We start from the raw sequence: 24,011 nt of genomic DNA, 5'->3' as shown, positions 1-24,011 counted from the left end.
TTCCATGTGCACTTGAGAAGAGTGTGTATTCTGCTGTTTTGGATGGAGTGTTCTATATATGTCTGTTAAGTCCAACTGATTTAGCATTTCATTTAATTCCGCTGTTTCCTTGTTGATTTTCTGTCTGCATGATCTATCCATTGATGTGAGGGGGGTGTCGAGGTCCCCTAGTATTATTGTGTTATTATTAATATCTTCTTTTAGGTTTGTTAATAGTTTCTTTATGAAATTTGGTGCTCCTGTGTTGGGCACATGGATAATTATAAGTGTTATTTCTTCTTGATGGAATGTCCCTTTGATCATTATATACTGCCCCTCTTTGTCTCTCTTCACCTGCCTTATCTTGAAGTGTATTTTGTCAGATATAAGTATGGCAACACTTGCTTTCTTTTGTTTACCATTAGCTTGGAGTATTGTCTTCCATCCCTTCACTCTGAGCCTGTGTTTGTCATTGGAGCTGAGATGTATTTCTAGGAGGCAGCAAATTGTTTGGTTTTGTTCTTTAATCGATTTTGCCACTCTGTGTCTTTTTATTGGAGAATTAATCCATTTCGGGTACTTATTGATGTATGAGGGCTTAATGCTCTTTTTTTATCACTTGTTTTCCAGTGCTCCTACATTTCCTTTGTTTCTCATCCTGTGTGTTTTGGTCTACTCATTGAATTATGAGGTTTTTATGATGTGTTTCATTGTTTTCTCCTTATTTTTTATTTGTGTCTCCTGTTTTTTTGTTTAGTGGTTACCATGAGGTTTGTATTCAAAATCTCATGTGTAAGATAGTCCATTTTCTGATGGCCTCTTATTTCTTTAGTCTAAACTGATTCAGTCCCCTTCGTCCTCCCCTCCTGTTTTTCTCACATCTTATTCCATCTTGTGTTGTGAGTTTGTGATTAAAATGGCAGGATTATCTTTGTTTTTGGTGTTTTCCTTCCCTTTATCTAAATGCTATACTTGAGTATTTGCTATCCTATTCTGATTCTGTCTGCCTGTTTATCTTCTTACTCCATGTTTTGTGACCCCTTTCTCCCTTTTTTTTTCCCCTCAGGTATGAGGGCCTTCTTGAGGATTTCTTGCGTGGGGGGGGGGGGGGGGAGCGGGGATCTCGTGGCTATAAACTCCCTTAGCTTTTGTTTGTCTGGGAAAGTTTTTATTTCTCCCTCATATCTGAAGGATATTTTTGCTGGATAGAGTATTCTTGGCTGAAAATTTTTGTCTTTTGAAGATTTGAATATATCATTCCATTCTCTTCTAGCTTGTAAGGTTTCTTCAGAGAAATCCACTGAAAGCCTGATAAGGGTTCCTTTGTAGGTTATTTTCTTCTGCCTTCCTGCCCTTAGTGTCCTTTATTTGTCATTCATTTTTTTCCAGTTTTACTACTATATGCCTTGCAGTATGTCTTTTTACATTGACAAATCTAGGAGATCTAGAAGCCTCTTCCACACCGATTTCCCTCTCTTTCCCTAGGTTTGCGAAATTTTCTGCTATCACCTCCTTGAACATGCTTTCTGCTCCATTCTCCTCTTCTCCTTCTTGAATGCCTATAATTCTTATGTTGCATTTCCTCTTTGAGTTGGATATTTCTCGGAGACTTTCTTCATTTCTTTTTTGTCTTAGTTCTCTCTCCTCCTCTGTCTGGAGCATTTCAACATGTCTTTCTTTGATTATGCTGATACGCTCCTCTATGATGTCCACTCAAACGTTCAGGGAATCTGTATTTTGTTTTATCTCTTCCATTGTGTCTTTCATCTCTAATATTTATGATTGGTTCTTCTTTATAGTTTCAATCTCTTGTGAAGTAGCTCCTGAACTTGTTGAATTGTTTCTCTACATTCTCTTTTACCTTGTTGAGTTTTTTGATGATAGCTATTTTGAATTCATTGTCATTTAGGTTACATATTTCTGTGTCCTCAGGACTGAATTCTGGGTACTTGTTTTCTCTCTGGTCTGGAGATTTGATATAGTGTTTGATATTGCTGTAGGAGATAGGTCAGATCTTTCACATCCTGATATTATTTGGTTGCATTTACTGCCTGTTGCCACTGGGTGGGGGTCAAGAGCCACATATTCTGAGCCCTCTGCCTTCAGTGGAGATCCCAGGCAGTGGAGCTGGTGCAGAGCAGGTTGGGGAGGGGTGCTTTCTCCTGCATGCTCTCCGGGCTTCCTCACTCTGCTCTCGTTATCTGCTCTCCTGGGGTGTTAGCTTGATGCGGTCACCCCCTGTGAAAGCTCTCGCCCCAGTAGAGGTCTTCTTTCTAGGCTGCATGGGCCCTCGGGGGTCCTTGATGTTCCTGCAAATGAATGTCCCCTCCTCTGTTCCTTCCATCTCTAGCCTTCTATGGTCGCGGATTGCAGTCTTTAGAGGAGGGGGCAAAGTTCTCTCTTAGCCCATTCCAGCTCCTCCAAGGGGGGCTCCAGCCTCTCTGCCCTCCGTCATGTGGCTGCGTGTCTCTCCAACGTTTTTGTGTTGTGTTAGGATGTCCTCTGTTGGAGTATGGATGCCCCTTTTAGTTGTATGTTGGAGGGGAGAGAATCCCAGGCAAGTTCTCCCTGCCATAATGCTGACGTCACTCCTTTAAATTTTTTTAATCGTAAAATGTTAACAGTGCCAATCTGGAAAATACCAGTGACCAAAATTCTTAGCGTAAGATCAAATTTAGAACTAGGTCATAACTATGTAGTAGAAACTGTATTTGATGAGTGCTGTTGTACATCAGGCCAAGGGGAGTTGTTCATTGGCAATATCAAACCACTCCCTCTTGTTTGGCAGGGAGGAGAGAGGTAGTTAATGTATTTGGGATGATTTTTAGTAGCATTTTTGCTTGCCAGGTTCTTCCATAGACATTTATTCCTCTCAGCCGTCCAGTCAGGTGGGGTTGGCATTCTCATTAAAAAATGGTAAGAAGTGACTGGCCCGAGATCAGAAAGGAGTAAGGAGTCAGATCTGAGCCCAGTTCCACTGATTCCAAGTCAAGCACTCTGTAATTGCTTGTGTACCACTAGGGTTCCCTTACCAAATGCCACATGCTGGGAGTCCTTTTGCTTCCCCAGTGGCAGGTAGGATTCTAAATCAGCAGGTGCCGTGATGGTTCTATGAATTTACTTAATTTCAGTGCATTACTGCTCTCTGAGGCATTCTTGACTTTTCTCATTCTCTCCCCTCATCCAGCCTATCAGCAAGTCATAGGGCTCTAATTCCAAAATATATTCTGTGTTTGTCTACTTCTGTCATCTCTGTGGCTTTCTCCTACTCTAACCTTAGACTGGAGCCTTCTCACTGGACTTCCTGCTTTGACTCTTGCCTGTCTGTGAGCCATAGCAGAGCAGTCTGAGCGACCCTTTAATGTAAATTAGATCCCGTCCCTCTCCTGGTTTGTTCAAACCCTTCAGATGCTTCTCGTTGCCCTTAGGATAAAGTCCTTCCCCTTGCCACAGCCTGGTGTTATGTGGCATGTGTCTGCCTGCTTGACTTCATCCCTTATCGCGCTCTCCTAGCTCATTGCTCTCCAGTCACACTGGCCGAGCTTCCTGCAAAACACCAGGCTTGTTTCTGTGACTGGGCCTCTGCCGCAGTGCTCTGCCCTCTGCATCTGCATGGCTGCCTCTTCCTCATCTGTCAGGTCTCAGCTCAGACAGCTCTTGAGAGAGAGCTTTCCTGATATTCCCCCACCCACCCCATCACTCTGTTTCCTTCAGCACACTCTTTGTCATCTGTAATTGTCTTCTTGATTATGTTTACTATTTTCTGTTACATACGCTGTAGTAAAAGCTTCATGATGGCAAGGGCCTTGTGTCTGGTTCTTTATTGTGGCTTCACGGCTTAAAATAGTGCCTGGCACGGAGTAATCATTAAATAGATTGTACTTTTTAAAAAGAAACCAGTATAGTTCATTTTAAATCTTAAATTTAATCTGTTGCTTATAGTAATTTTTTTTACTGCTTAAATGGAGATGTTTTACTTAGCATTTATAATCGTTTTCTATGTTTCAGAAATAGAGTTAATTAAGAAACTTTTGGTGAGGTAACGTCTGTGAGGATACAAACATTGATGGAATATTCTTTTGTATATGGTTTTAGAAATTACTTAATATATGTTAAGTTTCTATAGTTAATTAAATACATTAACTGACTATATGAAACCATTGGACATATTTCAAAAAATGGGTAGGTTTTTTTTTAATGCCTTATTACTTTGGATGGCACTTTAACACAATTTAGTAAAAAAATACCCTTCTTTTTTTTTTTTTTACCAGTAGGTGGCCCTCTCGGTCATGGTTACTATTGTTACAAAACCAGATTTCAGAATTTTAAAGACAACGGCTTTTTAAAATGAACTTTTCTTTGTTTTCCAGTTTAGTTGAGCAGTAGACCATGCAAACAGTCTACTCGTGAAAGATATATCTTATGTGGGGACAATTTATTTTAGCAGTAGTTGTCTAAAACATTGAGCAGAACAATATTTCCGTAGTTACCTATATATCACTTACATTTTATCAGGGAACCTGGCCTTAAGTGCCATATAACTGTATCATTCTAGCCATTGGTCTGGACTTTCATGGGATGGATATCCTAAGACACAGGGGCTAAAGACAGACCAGAGAAGATGAAAAAGAGAAGCGGTGAGAGAAAAAGTCAGAAAAGAAAAATGGAAATGTGAGAAGGAAGAATTGATGGAAAGTGAGTAATTGAGAGTAGACTTGCTGTGGGGAGATGCCTGCTGGTTAAAATGAGCCTTGCCTTTTGCAATAAGAGAGAGCCCTTTTTTAACAGTTTCCCAAAGCATTGTTCTCATATGTTGTCTCTGCCATTGCAGGAACTTTGTGAGAATTGCAGTATATGGAACACTGTTTGTGTTCCAACCAGTGAATATCCAAAGAACTCAGCATAATACCAGGACCAAAATATTGCATGTCAGTCAGTCAGCCATACACTTAAGGACTCCTAAAATCTCATGGACTTCTAAAGTAAGTTTTCGTTCTTTCTTTCAATGATTAGTGCACCATTTTTGGTTTAGCACATTTGAAGGAGAGAAACTACATTTAGTAGTCTTGCATGAGTTGAAAGAGGCCTTATGCTTTTTTCATTTACTAGAGAGAAAAATAGCAAGTAGCATGTTTATCCACAGTGATGCCACACCATAGTATGGCAAGAAATGGATCTTTTATCTCAAGATTAGTTACGAAGCAGTGGCTTTTTGATATGATTTGGTTATAACTGAATAAATCCCATGTGACTTAGAGCGCCACCTGATTGATTTACTTGTATTTATTTTCTGTCTTCACCGTCTAAAATATAAGCTCTCTAAGAAGATCTTTGTTTTGTTCGTGTCTGTATCCCCAGTGCCTGCCACATAATGGGCTCTTAATAAGTATTTGTCAAATGAAGGGCTTAATTAATGAATAAGGAGCAGGAATATAAGCACACCTAGCTTAAGTATTTTTCTAACACTACCTTTATTACAATTAATTTATATAGTGCCTTCCCAACAACTTAGAAAAAAAGTATGTTCACATTTATTTTTGTTTATTATCAAGGTAACTAAGATTGGAAAGGACAGATACAGCAATATGACATGTTGAAAGTGGGCATCTTAGGCAAAGAAGCATTTAAAATTGGCAGAGGAAAACAGAATAGTAGGAACCAAAAGTATTTATCATCTGACTCCCAATCAATGCTTTTCCTGATAGGCCAGTAGTTTTTAGAATTTGAAATGTTGGGAACCTTTCTGACTTTTTGTTTTTTAAACTTTTTATTGAAGTATAACTTACAAACAGAAAGGTACATAAATCCTAAGGGAACAGTTTGATTAATTTTTTTATTAAGACAATTCTTTTAGAGCAGTTTTAGGTTCACAGCAATATTGAGGGGAAAGTACAGAGATTTCCCATACACCCCCGTCCCATAGATGCATAACCTTCCTCATTATCAACATCTCCCGCCTGAGTGGTACATTGTTACAGTTGATGAACCTCCTTTTACACATCATAATCACCCAAAGTCCATGGTTTACATTATGGCTCACTCTTGGTGTTACATGATCTGTGGATTTGGACAAATATATAATGACATTTATCCATCGTTATGGTATCATACAGAGCATTTTACTGTCCTAAAAATCCTCTGTAGTTTGATGGATTTTTACAAAATGAAAATACCCATGCAATCAATATTCAGATTAAGAAACAGCATTGTCACTCCTGCCTGTCCAAGGGTAATTACTAACTTCTCTAACTTCATAAATTAAAGTACAAAATAACTTCTGTACTTTATAAGACCATAGAATATGTGCTCTTTTGAGAACTTCTTTCATTCTTTTCATTCAGTGTGGTATTTGTGATGTCCATCTCTGTTACTGCACGTACTTGTGGTTTGCTCCTTCTTGCTGTGAATCTCAGAAAGTGTGTCTGCCCCTCGCACTTTATCTAACAAGGAATATTAAAGCCTTACATGGTGCTCTTTGAGTGGAATACAATTGTCAGGCCGTTAGAAAATCTGCTCTCCTTTTCTGTAATAGCATAAGATTAGTCGTGTGAACTTGGTCAGAGAGTTTGGAAACTAATAGAGAACATAAATATTTGATGGCACCAGTGATTACATACATATGTACCATGGAGATCAGATGAAGCAATGCTAAATAATGGCAGAAATTTTGTCAGGGTGAAGTTAGGCCCTGAATTGCTTTGCTGTTAGATAAACTCATAACAGCACCAAAAAAAATCCAAACTCTTCTTCAGTGGCCCCTAAAATAGTCTATTTCTCTACTTTTTCTTAAAATACAGTCATGCGCTGTATAACGACATTTTAGTCAACGATGGACCGTGTATATGAGGGGAGTCCCATAAGATTAGTTCCATATAGCCTAGATGTGCAGCAGGCTATCCCATGTAGGTTTGTGTAAGTACACTCCGTGATGCTCACACAACCACCAAATCACCTAACACCACGTTTCTCAGAACATGTGCCCATTGTTAAGTGAAGCCTGACTGTATTGTAACTTTCAGTTTATGTTTACCCAGGAAGCGCCATGGCCTGTGCTGCTGTCGGGGTTCCTGGCTTGTTTCGAGGTTCTGTTGGAGCCATCTGCACTCAGGCTGCTTTGTTGAGGTTGACACCCAGTGCTTTGCGCCATCTTACTCTAAGCAGGTGAGTTATCTGCCTCCAGTGTCATTTGAGGTTGATTTTCAGAGACCTGACCGGCTGATGGTCGTGGGAGGCCTATGAAACTCGCCTATGAAACTCCTGAAGGCACATCATAACATCTTGTTTAAGTGTGCATGCCATTAGCAGATCGTTAAACTTTAGTTAGATGTACAAATTTTCATTGACCATTTTCTAGGATCCACAATGTTATACTGTATTTTGGATAGTCATGATATTACAGGGGAAACTAATTTAACTATTTTATGAGAATAATACTTAACCTAATTTTACTTTTTGTTAAAGCATAATGAAATCCAAAAGGAAAACTGATCACTTGGAGAGAACAGCAGATGTCGTGCGACGGGAGGTTTGTATCTTTGGGCTCTGGCGGGTTTCTCTGGCTGCACTGTTAGGAGTGGCTTACAGAGAAGGCGTTAGATGAACTGGATCCTTTTGAGGGACAGTCAGAAAAAGTTCGTTATTTTTTTGTTCAGAACTTTTCTGAACAGGGCATATGACAACTGCTTTGAAAAGATGAGTGAAATACTCAAATTTTTCCCTTTAAACTTGGAATGAATGGATTAATTTTTGACGAAGGGAGTATAGCAGCAATTGAGGGAACTCTCTTCAGAGGAATAATGTTTAGGTTTTAGAGCATACATTTTATGAATAGCTTATCTTGTCCTTTTCTGTCTGTCTTTTTTTTTTGACACCATGTCTCAAAGTCCTTGTTCTTATCCCTACCTTAGAACGAGTTCTTATTTCATCAAGGGAGAAAGCACTAACGGCTGAGAAAGGAAGGTGGACGAGCTGTTTTTACCCTTCCCACGCGCAGATTTTTCCAACCATGTTCAGACTGTAGAAAGCTAATCCTTCACCTGAAGGGGTGTCAAGGGCTGGGAAATAAAGGGTCCTCACCCTTCACCTCAGTGAGTAACCCCATTCTCTTTTAAAAACGTAAATTGGATAATTGATTCTGCTTTTTTGAGTGATTCTTCACATATTTGGATGTATTTAGCTTAGTGTTGTAAGTGTATTTAAACTACTAGCAAAAAAACCTCTATGTATTTCATATAAAGAAGGATTATACGCTTGTATAAACATGGTCAGAAATGCATTGTCACAATAGTTTAATTTTTAGTATTATGAGTAGGATATACTTTGGTGTAAAAGAGAATTGCTTAGGCCCCACTTTTTAAGCTAATTCTAATTTCAGAAAATTGCTTTGGGACTGAGGGTGGTGTGTTTGTGGATTCAGCTTTAAGCCAACGTTTTTTTGAAAAGTCTGTGTAAAATTAGTGTAATAGATTATGAATGTGTGGGAAAATACACTTTTCTCACTGATGATAAATCTTAAAATTTTTTTTTTTTGGTTCAACATGCAAAAATGCTGATTCTATAAATGTGAGATTTGTTAGTATTACTGTTTAAAAAGTGCAACCTTGCCAGTTTGGGGAAAAAGGTGGTTTATTTAACGGGCTTGGAGTACACTCTTTTATGCATAGTATTTTGAGGCAGGTAGACTTAGAGCAGGTTTGGCAAACTTTCTGCAGAGGGCCAGATAGTAGGTATTTTAGGCTTTGTGAGCCGTACTGTCTCCGTTACAACTACAAAGCTCTGCCTTTGTACTGTGAAACACCCATAGACAACATGTAAACAAATTGGTGCGGCTATGTTCTAATAAAACCTTTTTTACCAAAACACCCAGATTTGGCCTGTGAATCATAGTTTGCCAATCCCTGAATTAGAGTAGCATTTCAGAATTTTGCAGGACAAAATTATTGAGACTTTTGGTGGGTTATTTGGAGCCAAGTTTAGGAAAATTACACAGAAAGTTAATGTAAACTCTAATAGTGTGATTGAAATGCTGCGAATTTTAATGCCTGGAAGTCAGAAAATTACAGGGATAATCCAGCTATGGTACTACCTTGGTGGAAGAATTTTCCAGTTGCAACTCCTCTCCTTCTCTTCTGTTTCTGATTTCCACTCCTCTCCCAAGCAGAATGAGCAATGGGAGCTGGGAGGAGCTGGATAAAGCTAGATGATGTCTGGGGCCATGACCTTGGCCAGCTAAGATCATCAGGGGGTCACCCGAGTCCCTCCAGAGGTACATCCTAGCCACAGAGCAAGAACTCAACCTTGGACCTGTCGAAATGAGCAGCACCTTGGGTTGGGCCATAACAGAACTGGATCACCTTCTCGTAGTCTCCTCTGCCACCCTTCCTTTAATTTGTGTTGCAACTACACTTTACAGAACTCCCCACTTGTCATCCGCTCTTCAGTTTAAGTCTGTGAGGTAGCCTAAGAATGTGCATATGCGTTTTACAGAGGAGGAAGCAGAGCTGAGGAGATATCTAATGGCTTCTCCCAGGGCCAGAAGGCAGCTCCAGTATAGGTCTCTGATTCCTAAGGCAAAGGACCCTGCTGTCCCTTCTGGGGTGGGTAGAGAATGGAGCACTCACCCACCCAGGAATGTCCTTTCATTATTGGGAATTGGGTTCCCTTTGGAGAACTTACTGAATGACCATATTATGATGTTAATGATTCTTACTTGGGGCTGTAAATGTAACCAGTCTGGGGTCGCCCAGATTCAGGAAACTGAGCTCTGAATTGAATGACAGTTGACTGTTTGTGTTCTAGTTCATATTTTCTTCTTAAAGATCAAAGAATCAGCAGTCTGGGTAACCTTAGAAATGTCAAGGAGATAAGAGTGGAAATAGTGTAATGCAGTAAGGATTGTGCAGGCAAGACTGAGATTTCACTGGAGGGGTCACTCCATGCTTGGCCTCTGTAGGGGGCCAATCCACTGAGCAAGATCTACTCTATTCATCAATTTGATGGGAGAGTTTGGTAATGAAAGAATTTTTTTAATTACTAATTCTTATGGATTCATTGGAAATATGCCAGACACTAGGCTGGTTCTGGAGTTGCAGCGTTGAAAATGATAGATAAGTCTCCGACCTCAGATTGTAGTGGGACTCTGATCAGAAGAAACTGATTTTATGTACCTAATTGATTTTGGAAAAACCATAATCCTTTTTCAGTTGTACTAGTTTGCTTCTTTGATAAGCCTGTGTCTTATCCTGCAAATGTCTCGTGTGTCTTGTTCCCTTTTTGTTTACAAAGCTCTCAATTATGCAGTAAGTTGTTCCTTGATTCTCCCAAGCACCCTGGGAGGGAGGTGTAGGGATCCTCAGCCTCGTTCCACGGTTGGGGAGATGACGACTTCAGAGATTTAGATGGGGTGACTCTGCTCCCTGATTTGCCTGGGGTAGTCCTGGCTTGTGCCTCTTGTCCTGGTGTGATGATCAGTAGCACCCCCTTTCACTCTCACAAGTGCCCTGTTTTGGATGATAAATTACATTGTCGGCCTAAGTTTAAAGGACTCATTCAAGTAAGTAGTGGACTCAGCCCTTGAATTCGCATCTTTGCTATCAAATTGCTTTTTCCTTGTACTGCAACAAAAGAACGTGACATATGCTTTAGACAAAGTTTAACTGAGCAACACAATGGAAGATAAATTTCACATATCCTCGTCTCTGTTCCAAATCAACACTTCACTTTAAGTGTTCCTGGGCGTAAGAAAGGGGGACTTACTGTTGGCACAGTAGTTTGCTAAAGTCAAATGGCTGGGCTCTTGGGGCAGAGACCTCTGGGGATCCTATGGGTCCCAGTGCTAATTATTGAGTGCTGATAATCTGCTTGACTTGCGGTTTTGCTGAGGCTTGGGTTTGGATGGGATGGGCTGCTTACCCAGAGAGCTGGGCCGTGTCCTGAGTTTAACCCTTAAGGTTCTCTGCTAGTCATCACGTGCACATTTTGGGAAGGTTGTATGCTGGAGTGGCCTTCTTCAACTGGGAGGTTTGGGGGTGGGCATCTCATTAATATGAAATGTTTCCCAACAGTTGGACACCTAATTTGCTTTGATTATCAGTGAGTCTTTTACAAATTATCCAGCCTGGGACGAGCAGTACTTGGCATTCCAGCCTCAGGACGCTGTGAGCTCTGACAGAGCAGCCTGTGAGGAGGGCGGCTCCTTGGGCACAGGCCCAGTTCAGCAAGGCCGTGGCCACAGTATCTCACAGTGCTGACGTATCATAGGCACTCAGTACGTGTTTCAGTGACTAGAATAAACCAGTGTTAATCCCCCCTCTGGGCTGATTCCCTGCACTGCCTTGGATGAGTCAGTTTGTAAAGGAGGAATGGTGATGATACCATCTCAAGAGGTGAGATGCTGGTGCAAGTGTCCTGTACAGTTCTATACAGCTGGGGGCTGTGAAAAATGAGGATTTGCCTATACTGCTACTTCTTAACTATGCCCAGCACTTAAATCTTTAGTGTCTAAAATGTATAGTGTCAATATTTATGTTAGCTTTTCATTGACATACTGTATGGTTTTTTTGTGAGGAAGTTTAGCCCTGAGCTAATATTCGCTACCAGTCCTTCTCTTTTTGCTGAGGAAGATTGGCCCTGAGCTAACATCCACGCCCAGCTTCCTCTATTTTATATGTGGGACGTCTGCCGCAGCATGGCTTGATAAGCGGTGTGTATGTCCACACCCAGGATCTGAACTGACAAACCCCAGGCCACCGAAGCAGACATGTGCTCCGCTACGCCCCTGGGCCAGCCCCTCACTGACATACTTTTGTTCGATAAATTAAGTAATCTGAGAGGCCAAGCTCTTTTCCGTTTTTCCTCTAGAGTTTCTAGTCAAATGAAATGGATTTTATTTTAAATTTAGTGGACATGCATTGAGTCCTTGCTGTGTGCCCAGCCCTGTTCTAGGTGCAGAGAATACAGCGGTGTGTGAAGCAGGTAAAGCCCCTTCTGTATGTGGAGCTTCATTCTGGTGCAGATAACCTAGAGATTGTTAGATGTGATACATGCAATGAAGGAAATAAAGCAGGGTAATGGGGTCATGGGAGGCAAGAATGGCTGAGGGCAGGTGTGCTATTTTAAATCGGTATGTAACATTTGAGCTGAGACTTGAATAAGGAAAAGAGCCAGCTGAATAAGGAAGATAGCCAGCCACACGCATAGCAGAGGACTAGCAAGAGCCAAGGCTTTGAGGCAGGAATGAGCTTGGTGTGTTCAGAAGAGAGGGCTAGGAGGAGAGGTAGGCAGGGCCCCAGTTGTATAAACTGCTGTGGGCTTGGGTAAAGAATTGGGATTTTACTGTGCTTTGACACCAGGTATGAGGCTACTGACAGTCCCAGGAGAGGTGATGGTGGTTTTGACTAGGGTGGTGGTAGTGGGGATGGGGAACAGTGGGTGGATCTAGGACAGTAGTAGGGCTGAGGGGATTCACAGATTGGGGGGCTGGGGGCGTGGAGGGCAGATGCAGTTAGTGAAAAAAGGAAAGGAAACCAAGATGATTTCTAGCTTTGGGATTTGAATAATCTGGGTAGATGATGATGGTGGCATATGTTTGCTGAGATGGAGAAGAACAAGTTTGGAGGAGGGGAAATAAAGAGCTCAATTTTGGAATAATATGGGGTGGGAGCATGTGAAGTGGTGGAGTTACAGATGAAATGAAAGAAGATTAGCCATAAGTTTTATCAACTCATATAAGCTGTTGAATCTGGGTCACTGTTACGTGGAAATTCATTATACTATTTTTACTAGTTTTGTATATATTTGAAATTTTCCATAATAATAAAAAGGAAGAAATTTTGGGAGATAAAAGAGTTCTGTGCTGGATGTGTTGTTTGAAATGGAAATTCAAATCACCAGTTGGGAGTATGAGTTTGGAGTTCGCTGATGGAAATAAAACGTTTAAGCCGTGTAGAGAGTAGGGGAAGAGGGCCCAGGACTCAGCCCTGGGGTGTGTCAACATTTAGAGGTTAAGCAGAAGAGGAGGGGCCGGCAGAGGCGAGGGAGAAGGGATGGCCATGAGGCAAGAGGGAAATCAGCGGGTGTTGGTGATCAGCAGGATGTTGGTGAAGCCAGGAGGAAAAGTGTTTCAAGGAGGGAGTGGCCAACCAGCTGAATTCTGCTGAGAGGTCATCATTGGTTTTAGCAAAATGGATAGTAAGTGACCAAAATGACCAGCTTTAGTTCATCACTGGGAGTGAAAGCCTGATGGGATTGTGATGGAGAGAAATGGAAGATAAGAAAGTAGAGCCAGGACCATATGTAACTCTAGACAATTTTTTATGTGAATGGGAACAGAGAAATGGAGTGATAGCTGGATTAAGGGTAAGGCTTGTTTTGTTTGTTCTATTTTGCGAAGCAGCAAAGCAGTGGTCAAGTGCCTGGATTCAAATCTCTCCTTTGCCTCTTACTAGCTCTGGGACCTCAGTTTTCTCTTGTATAAGGTGGGGATAATAATACCTGCCTTCTAGGGTTGTTGTCAAGATGGAATGAATCAAGGTATGTAAATGCCTGGCACATGGGAAGCGCTGCACAGAGGTGTTTGCTGTTGCTGTTGCTTCATGTGAGGTGGGAGATCCGAGTGCTCGCCTGCTGTCTTGCAGCGGAGCAGAAGGGGTGATGCGTGAGAGAGGGTACCTGCTGCAGTGAAGGCTTGAGAGGGCCGTGAGGAGACTCAGCCAAGTGGACGGGTTAGCCTTTGGTAGGAGCAAGGAGAGTTCATCTGTCATTCCAGGAGGTAGTGTTGATGGGCGTAAGCCACTTAAATTGTACAGGTGACAAAATTTTGTGGTCTTTGCTTGCCAGTAAATCACTTAGAAAACCAGTTTCTTTTAATATGATTCCCACTCATCAAATTGGTAGTCTGACGCAATTTAAATAACATCCCTGGGCCTTAAAACATCATTTTCCGTTCTTGATGATGACTATATTTTCCTTCAGCTCTGAAATTCCCTGTGCCCTAACTGTATTTTTGTGTCAAGTCATCTCTAATCTTGGCTTTGTCTAAATTTTTAAGCCAGCAAATGAATGAATGGGAGTGAACCAGAGGCAGCCAGCCAGGTTTCCCAAAGAAAGACCTGTTCCCTGTACCAAGATTTTTGCAGCAGCAATAACATCAAAATATCCTACATAAAACCAGCTTTTTAAATCAGCATGATGGAATTTCCTTTTAGATGTTAAGTCCGCCAAAGCATTAAAAATCTGTGCTAGTAAAAGTTGGCAAATGTATTATTATTTTATTGAACAGTAGAAGAGTCTAAATGTTATTTTATGGAAAACTTCATTTCCTGCCATGTGTTTTAACTTAGGACATGGCTAGTTGAGGTTTCAGTTGCAAAATCTTTTGATCCATTAAGTATGAGAGCAAGTACAAATGTTAAAACAGAATTTCTCCTTCATGTTTTGCTTATTCAGTAAAAGTAAAGAAGGCGTATAACAAGGGCCCTGATTACAGATCCTAAGTGTATGAAACCAGCTTCAGAATAAAATAGAGACGCAACCTTCAAAAAGATTTTGCTAATGTTTTTAATCCACATTCCTAGAAATCTTTATATTGTGTAGAGTATTTGTATTAATTAAACAAAGTGTTATGAGGGAGGCATGTCTTTAAAAACCATGAATTGTGTAAGGTGTTTTGTGTTGCCAGTTAGAGCAATTTTGCCCAGATTATTAGGACTAATAACAATAGTAAGCATATTACTTTTTATATTAATTCCAGTAGGCATAAAGCATCTGGGAACATTTTTGGTCATAGAAACTATCCAAAAGAAAATATGACTTTTTCAATAGAATGTATAACTTCTTTCCCTTCTTCGTTGAATTTCATATTTGGACGTTGGAAAGTGACTGGTAATTTCATTTCATGTAGTCTGACATTTGATTGTGAAGTATTCTCACATGTTTCAGCTGAAACTCTGTACCCGCCCCCACCCCCCGCCATGATTATGAATGTTGGTTTCCCTGCCACAAGGTGACTCTTTGGGATGTGTTTAAAGCTTATACATAGCTAGTTTTGTTAATGAATCTGACAGATGCCAGTTAAACTGTTATAAATGAAATAATTACTGCTTGGCTATGTTTTTACAGATTATCATATTGAAAGAAAATAATTAATGTTTTTAAAATAAACATTTCTTTTTTTTAAATGTAAAAAAAATGAGAATAATAACGTAATGGAGAGACCCCTGATGATTCTTACTACCTGTCTGTACTAAGATTTTTCAGATAGAGTGTGTGGCAAACAGAGGAAGCTTCCTCCTCTGAAGGAGTCCTTGCTTGCCCTGACCTCTCCCAGAGTTTCCAACCTGAATCTAGATTTTCTGTAGTGGTTTTTTCCCTTTTCTTTTTAAACAATAAAAGGTTCCTGAACTTCTGCTAACCTTTGTTCTGGAAACCAATTTTAAGTGACTGTAACTTAGAATTTTCATTCATTCTGCAAATATTTACTGAACCTTACTATGTGTTGGGCCCTGTGCTTGATCTAGGGAGTTGATACAGATGTAATGGCATGTATAATAATAAACGAATAAAGGAGAGCATATCATGTGCTAAGTAAATACTAAGAAATTAATTATAATTAATGCAATAAAATACATTATAATTGACACTTAATGAGAATTTACTATGGCCATAAGTGCTTTGCATATATTATCATTGAATCCTCCCAACAAGTCTCTGAGGAATAGGTGTTGTTATGCTCATTTTATAGCTGTGGGGGCTAGGTAATGTGCCCAGAGTCACTTAGCTGGTAAGTAAGTGGAGGAGCCAGGATTAAATCCTAAGCAGTCTAGCTACAGAGCCCATGCTAACAGCCATACTATGCTGCTACCTTTCATTTTGCTGCTTAATTGCTTAAGACGAGCAAATGGCATTAGATATCATGTCTGATGAAACAGCTTATGGGAGCCGAGAAGCTTGTTTCGGAGAGGGTGGGCGGAATTAGGATAGGTAGAAGGTCAGTAGTGGAATATCACCCCACTTGCTCTCAGGGAGAGGAGGAAGGGAGTATTGGCAAAAACACAGAGAAAGAGAGAGGCAGGGGACTTCGCAGGAGAGACAGAAAGGTAGAAAACTTGAGGAGACGCATTGAGATGGTGAGGGAGAGCACCAGCTCTCATGGGAATTTTCCAGTGGATTTTTAAGGATTGTCATCCACTGATAGTTTTATTAGTCCTAGTCCTGTGGGATAAAAGGTGCTGAATGAGCTAGCATTAGGGTGGGGGGTTCATTGACCTTGACAGGTTTCCAGGGCACCTTTAGGTGAAGTCGTGAAGGTCACACCATCAAGGAGAACAACTGTAGTCAGTCACCTGCTACTGATTGGATTTGCTGCCAGAGTGGAGTTGAACGGAAGCAGGAGGTTGAAGAGTCATGTGTTTTTTCCCGTTGTGAAGATGTTCCAGATTTAGGGAGGAAGAGAAACCCAAAGGCAGGAGAAACAAGGAATGAATGAAGTAGAGACGTTTTGAATTTGAGGGGTACTGAGGCATGGATGGCACTTAACTGAAGAGTGCCTGACTCAGACCTTTTTAGGATTTTCTAGAAATCAGATACATCATGCAGAATAGTGCTTCTCAAACTGCTTGGAGGGAAGGGCTGTTTTGTTGTTGTTTTAAGGTTGTGGACTGTTTATATTTTGTAAAATATAATAAAAAATTAAAACAGACATAAAGAGTACAAACCCAATTTGTTTTCTATTAGATTCAACAGATGAACAATTGTTCTGTGAAATCGCTAAAGAAAAAAAAACGTTTCTAAATGCTTACTTTTAATTTCTGAAATTAGGTTATCCTGGACTCCTTGCAGGCTGAGAACAAACATAGGCTGCTAGCTGCCGGGGGGCCTCGCTTTGCCTGCATAGTGCTGACAGTGAGCTTAGGCTCAAGGGCTCCAGTTCCCCCAACACTCCCCAGGGTGTCCAGTCCAGTCCAGGCACGTGCTAGACATGCATCAGAGAAATGCTTGTTAAACAGTTCCTTTAAGAGATGAGTTTTGTATGCAGAATAAAATTCAATTCGTGTGCTTTATCTTGTTTTGCAATTTCAAAAACCACATCTTTGTAGATTTCAAGAAACCTTAGTTACCAGAAAACCACAATTTGTTCCTCACATTGTGTACACACTCACCTCAGCCACAGTTCCTCTTTTGGCTCTAGGTCGTGTCAGCAGCTAAGGTGTGTGGAACTGCCTATGAGTCGCCGTCCGTGAAGAGGCTCCGCCTGCTTGTTGCTGATAAAGATTTTTCCTTTAAAGCTGGCCAGTGGTAAGTGGCTTTTCTGTTTCCTAAGTGTTGTGTGTGTTCAAGAAGGTGCAGCAGAAAGAAGAGGTTGTTTTATCTTCAGGAAGGGACTTCTGTGGCCAATAGTTCCTCCCATGGGGTAGGAATTCTAGACCGTATGTTCAAGGTGAGCCTCTTTTGGCATGGAGAATCTGATTTCTTTCCCAGCCTCCAAGCCCACCTCAGTTTTGAGCCCATGACCCTCTCTCAGTCATATTTAAAACTGCTGCCTTGAGTTTTCCCGAGTGAGATGAAGCAGCTAGTTCTGTCCATGGACCCGACAGCTCTGATAACAGCTCTGATAGTTAGCATTCTGCAGCAATGGTTGCTAATAGAATGCACTGCCATATGCTAATCTGCCTGAGTTATGTGTTGCTAGGGATTGATACTTTTTTAAAGATTAGTCTTCTTTATGTCGGATACAGAGTAGACACAGCAGTCTGCAAAAGAGAATAACTGGTTATATCACAGAGCCGACCACCCTCTTGACTGAATTCTTGCTTCACTCATACCTTGTCTGGGTTGAGTTTAAATATCTTGCTGAATTTATTATCAGGATTCCCCCATCAGGGCCAGACCACACCACACAGATCATGAGTCTGCCCCATTCCACTCTGAGGACTTCTCGGTATGCTGTCCTAAAGTTCCTGCGAGTGGCCTCACTGAGCTGCAATTTAAGTTGAACTGTAAATAAAGCAACTTGTATTTCCTTAGGAAAGGTGTGTTTGGGTGTATGTTTCCTTTATTTAAATAAAGCATTCATTTCTAAATGAGTTTCTGGCATGTCAATCTTGGTAGTGTTTCTTAGGAGTCACTTGACTAATTTTGGCAGTCCATCTGGAAATGTGGTTTTGTTAGAAGGAGGATGTGTGATAATAGCAAGTGTGATAATAGCAAGAGTTAGCAGTCTTGTGTTAATAGTTTGCCTTTGAATTTAGAACTAGAAAACAAGATGCTGATTGCAATAATTTGCGTTTGTGAAGCAATTTACTGCAATCTTTGCACATGTTCAGTGATACATATTAAATGCATTTGGGCTGTTGTAGGGGGGTGGGCAACATTTTTACCCTTCAAAAATAGTTTAGCAGTTATTACATTGAGAAATGGAAACTTTAATTGTAATGATCTGTTTTTCCATTTTTTCCCTCCGTGGAAGTGTTTGTATACTGTGTACATTGCTGTCTCTGAACCTTCAACTCTGAGTTGTGCCAAGACTCTGACCCATCTCCTGATTAGAAGAAGCCTGTGCATTGGTTTATAAAATGTTGCTACCGTGCTGTGTCTGCAGGTGTGTTAGCAGTCCCAAACTGCAGTTACCTGTTAAGAAAGATGTCTCATTCTCTAGTGATGTGAATAGAAATAGGATCTTGTTGTGATTCCAAAATAAAACTAATCAGGGTTGGAGTTACATATCCCCTATGAGGGAACGGATTTGGTCATTTCACTGACGTTAGGACTGGTTTTAGTCTGTGCCCGGCCCACTCCTGCTTTAGAGGGCAGACGTGCAGGTGGTCATCTCTAGCTGGTTATGGGTGACCCTTTCCCTGCCAGGTGTCCGTCAGCACTCACTCCTGGCACCTGGATCCTCCCCTTTTGAAAGATTGCACCCTTTTTACCAACTCACTGTATGGCTCTGCGGGCTGTGAGTTCTTTGGATATTTGACTGCATGGTTACAGAATGGCCACTTGCTTAGGTTAGTTGGGTCCGCTCCTTCGTTGCGGTTGCTGCGAAGGCTTGTGCTCTAGGCTCTCAGATCACCAGCTCGGTAGTTACCTGCATGTGGCGCTTTGGGGAAGATTGCAGGGATTAGGGAGAGAGGGAGTGTGGATGTGGCTGCTGTGCAGTTTGTGTGTTTGGGGTTATCGGGGTGGAGTGCTGCTGGAGATAAAGGACAGGGTAGCTGTTGGGCTCACCTTTGGGGTAGGAGATTGGGCATGATCCCACGCTTCTGGATTCTTGACCAGTGGCCTCCTCTAACACCTGCCAAACTGCGGGAGAGGCTCCAGACCTGCCTATAAATAAATAAAGGAATGCTCTAGAGCTTTGGGCACAGATCCCCAGGTAGACGCCTTCAACACAGAGCCAGATTGGCCTCTGGGGTTCTTCCCATGCTGCACTGTGTTCTTATTAGGCCCTCCAGAGGGGACTGTTTCCTGTACCAGGAAACCAGATCCAAGAACTCAGGCAGGCAAATCCAGAGAGAAAGGCCTAGGGGAAACCCCCTCAAATCCTTTCTCACTCCGGCGGGGCTCAACCTCTTGGGCTTCGCTCATCAGCGGGTCCACCACTTAGCACCAGCTCCCTGGTGAGTCCCGCTCTTGACCTTCTCAGAATTCTTCCTCTCTGGGGGTGGAAAGATCGGCACTACGTCTTGGGGCTGGAGTGTGCCAGCAGCAGTCCTCATGCAGTGTGTGAGTGCCCTGAGTGGCCAGATTGAGTGTTCCTTGTGGCATTCACTGCTGTGGCCAGCTCCATCCCCCGAGGGCGGCTATGTCACAGTGTCAAAGGCCTCGTGCTCTGGAGCCTGCTCTGCTCCCATGCGTGCTCTTCCACCTGCCAGCTCTGTGATGTGGCAGCTTCCTTCTTTCTCTGGGTTTCAGTTTCATGTTGTTCAAGAGGGAACAGTAATATTCCTGTGTCTTGGAATATGTCAGATGTTCAGCACAGTGCCTGATGTTTAACTTCGCTAGTTTTTGGTTTTTGTTATTGCCAGTGTTTCACTCAGTCATTTAGATCATTGGTGCTGGTGAGGCCCAGGGGACAGATGCCAGTTCTTATTTCCTTGGCCAGTTCCCCTGCAGTCAAGTTGTTGACTGGAAGAGTGCAGGCCAAGTAGGAGCGAGTGCCCGCACATCACTGCAATGACACTACCCAGGCCGCAGTGAGTACTCGCTCCACATGGGCTGTGCACAGCGCACCACCCGAGGGGAAACAAGGTCAAAGGGTTTTGTAGAGAAAAGTGTGTCTCTGACTTCATGTAAGGTAACATAATTTTTATGCTTGAAAGTGACTTTGGGCCCTACTAAGAGAAGGAAGATACTAAGAAGAAACAGATTAGAGGAGAAAGATTAGAGAAATCAAACTCTGCCCCTACCCTCTCGATGGGCCACTGCGTTGTAGACAGTATGCAGTCCGCACGGCTGTATTGGCAGCCCTGACTCACACGACCACGCACAAAAAGCACGGCATTCTTTGGCATCATTTTTCTGTGTCCGCCTCCCTTGCTTGTCTGGTGAGCGCTGTGTGTCTTAAGACTCCTCTGTGAAGTCTGTCTTAATTCTTTTACCACTGGTAGAGCTGACTACTTCCTCTGCTCTCTTCCCCCTACCTCCCCAAGCAAGTTTTGTCATAGTTTATTTAATCATATTTATTTGTTAATTTTCCCCCCAGTAGAGTGAGTTTATTGAGGGCAGGAACCAAGACGCATTTGCCTCTTTACCTCCAACAGTGACCACGGTGCCTGTACAGAGTAGGCAGGTGCTGGCTGCAGTGTTTGCACAAGGAGTGAGTGTGGAGCTCTGAGGACTGTAGCTGAGAACGAAAGTTTTGGGATCTCCTGGTAAAGCATTGTCATTTGGCCACGGTTTGTGCACCTGCTGTGTGCTGGGCTCTGGGGCTGCATCTGCGGACAGGACAGGGCTGCCAGGTGTGTCACTGTTAGATAGGGATACGTGTGCCTCACTACAGAACTAGGCTCTTCCTCTCAGTTCTTCATATACTCACTCATCTGGGTGCAGTAGGTGCCTCAACTCGTGACTCCAGGAGTGCTAATCCTGCAAAGGGCGTTTTTAAAGGATGTGTGTGTTTTTAAAACTTACTTCTTGCACAAATATTTTATTAAATATGTATTGTGCATATTTTCTTAAATCCATTCAGATGAGATTTTTATGTCATTTGAATTCTGTAGCATTTAATGGAGTCCTGTTTTCTGAAGGTAGCTTTCCAATGTTTCTAGAGAAGAGAAATTCTCTTTCACTCACCTGAGAAAATGGTCTGTATCAACGTCAAGCAGCAGAGGGTGCTATAGTTCAGGAGATAAAGCAGCAAAAGTAGCTCATTGATATATTTATTTTTTTAAACATGGACACAGTGGAGATGCTATATACCTCCTCTTTGCTAGATTATAGCAACTGGGTTAATAAATGTCAACTGTTTGCCTCTTTCAATTTGCATCTTGTCTGAAATGAAATGAAATAGAAATTAAAGTGTTTATGGAAAAGAGTCCAGTGAATATAGGCGAAAGTAGGCTAGGGACCTTTTCTGGAGTACTTCCAGTCCAAAACTGATTGTTAAAACTATAAAAAAATGACCAATATTTAAGGCAGATCAGAAGAGAACACCTTTAAGGTCATAGATCAAATCAGTAGAGAACATCGTGTGCTTTTCTTGTAAGCCTACTGGTAGGAAAACAGCTGGGGGAAATGATACTTTTGCTCTTTGATGGCTGAGAAACATCTAGATTGGATGTACAGGTTTCTTAGACATGGGGATGAGAATTTTTTCCCAGGTTCTAGTAAACCTCTCTTTCTTTGGCATGTAACTGGGTTTGTTGGATTTTCTAAAATCCTCACCAAAAAAGAGTTTTTGTGGCATAGGATTATCGAAGGCTTGAAATTCACAAGAGTCCTAACTATAGGAGTGTGGTTAGAAGAAAAAGGAAACACAAGACTTTTGGACCCTAGAAGGCCACATCAGCCAGTGAAAGAGTTTTTGTTGCCTTTTCTTTGGATGTACGTTTTAAAAACTTTTATTGAGATATACTTTACATATCATAAAATTCATCCATTTAAAGTGTTCAATTCAGTGGGTTTTAGTGTATTCACAGAATTGTGCAGCCATCAGCACAAATTTCAGAACATTCTCATCATCCTAAAAAGAACCGTGTAACTGATATCATTCACTGTCTATACTCTCGCCCCCTCAGGTAACCACTGTTCTGTGTTCTGTCTTTATGGATTTGCCTCTTCTGGATGGTTCATATCAGTGGAAGTTATATGATACATGATCTTTTTTGTGACTAGCTTCTTTCACTTAATGTAATTTCAGTGTTCATCTGTGTTGTGGCATGTGTCAGTACTTCATTCCATGGTGTGGACTACCACAGTTTGTTTATCCATTCGTCAGCTAATGGACATTTAGATTGTTTCCACTTTTAGGCTATTATCAATAATGCTGTTATGAACATTCATGCACATGTTTTTGAGTGGACATGTATTTTCATTTTTCTTGGGTACGTACCTGGGAGTGGAATTGTTGGTCATATGGTAACTGTTTAACATTTTCAGATGCTGCCGAACTGTTTTCTAAAATGGCTGTACCATTTTACATTCCCACCAGCAGTGGATAAAGGTTCCAGTTTCTCCAGATCCTGACTAACACTTGCTGTCATCTTGTTGATTATAGCCATCCATCCTAGTGAGTGTGAAATGATAGCTCATTTGTGGTTTGATTTGCATTTCCCCAGTAACTAATCATGTTGAGCATCTTCTCATGTGCTTATTAGCTATTTATATATCTTCTTTGGAGAAATATGTATTCAAATCTTCCTCCCATTTTTTATTTGGGTTGTTTGTCTTTTTATTACTGAGTTGGAAGAGTTCTTTATATATTCTGAATACAAGTTCCTTTTCAGATATATGATTTGAAAATATTTTCTCCTGTTCTGTGGGTTGTCTTTTAACTTTCTTGATAGTCTCATTTGTAGCACCTAGTTTTTAATTTTGATGAAGTCTGGTTTCTCCATTTTTTCTTTGACCCTGTGTTTTTGTGTCATATCTAAGAATCCATTGCCATGAAGATTTACTCCTGTGCAAATCTTCTTCTAAGAGTTTATACTTTTAGCTCCTACGTTTAAGTCTATGGTCCATTTTGAGTTAATTTTTGTATATGGTGTAAGGTAGGGATCCAACTTCATTCTTTTTGCGTGTGGATATTCAGTTGTCCCAGCACCATTTGTTGAAAAGACTATTCTTCTGCCATTGAATTGTATTGGTACCCTTGTTGAAAACCAGTTGACTTTAAATGTAAGGGTTTATTTCTGGACTCTTAATTCTTTTCCATTGATCTCTATGTCTGTGCTTCTGCCAGTACCACAGTGTCTTCATTACTGTACCTTTATAGTAAGTTTTGAAATCAGAAAGTGTGAGTCGTCCAAATTTGTTGTTCTCTTTTAATCTTGAATTTTCATATTAATTTTACAATCAACTTGTCAGTTGCTACAAAGAAACAGGTTGGGTTTTGATAGGTGTTGCATTGAGTCTGGAGACCAGTTTGGGGAATATTGCCATCTTAGCAATATTAAGTCTTCCAATCCATGAAGATGAGGTGCGTTTCCGTTTATTTAAATCTTCTTGAACTTTTTCAGTGTTTTGTAGTTTTCAATATATAAGTCTTATACTTCTTTTGTTAAATTTATTCCCAATTATTTTATTCTTTTTTATGCTATTATAAATGGAATTATTTTTCTTAATTTCACATTTAGATTGTTCAATGCTAGTGTATAGAAATAGTTGATTGTTGTATATTGATCTTATATCCTGCAACCTTATTTGAACTTGTTTAGTAGTTTTAATATCTTTACAGTAGATTCCTTAGGATTTCCTGTATGCAACATCGTATTATCTACAGCTTCTTCTTCTTCAATCTGGGTGCTTTTTATTTCATTTTCTTGCTTAATTGCCTTGGCTAGCCCCTCTAGGACAATGTTGAGTGAAAGTGATGGGAG

The 24,011-nt window shown here is 41.1% G+C and overlaps 1 protein-coding gene across 4 annotated transcripts in view; it reads left to right on the top strand.

Annotated features, from left to right (window-relative positions):
- OXNAD1 (oxidoreductase NAD binding domain containing 1) overlaps positions 1–24,011 on the top strand; it is a 41,345-nt gene that overhangs the window by 6,552 nt on the left and 10,782 nt on the right. Inside the window, exons 1-5 of one of the 4 annotated variants that reach the window (XM_070238112.1) lie at positions 4,535–4,674; positions 4,811–4,961; positions 7,014–7,140; positions 7,441–7,504; positions 17,165–17,271. In XM_070238112.1, coding sequence (XP_070094213.1) covers positions 7,022–7,140; positions 7,441–7,504; positions 17,165–17,271 — 290 coding nt within the window. In that variant the 5' untranslated portion in view covers positions 4,535–4,674; positions 4,811–4,961; positions 7,014–7,021. Of the gene's footprint in view, positions 1–4,534; positions 4,675–4,810; positions 4,962–7,013; positions 7,141–7,440; positions 7,505–11,278; positions 11,364–17,164; positions 17,272–24,011 lie in introns of those variants that run through there. The other 3 variants (XM_005600913.4, XM_001495969.5, XM_005600915.4) reach the window with 3 other exon arrangements.

Source organism: Equus caballus, chromosome 16 (genome assembly GCF_041296265.1).
Source record: "Equus caballus isolate H_3958 breed thoroughbred chromosome 16, TB-T2T, whole genome shotgun sequence".
NCBI lineage: Eukaryota > Metazoa > Chordata > Mammalia > Perissodactyla > Equidae > Equus > Equus caballus.
This window is presented reverse-complemented; position numbering and strand designations above follow the sequence as displayed.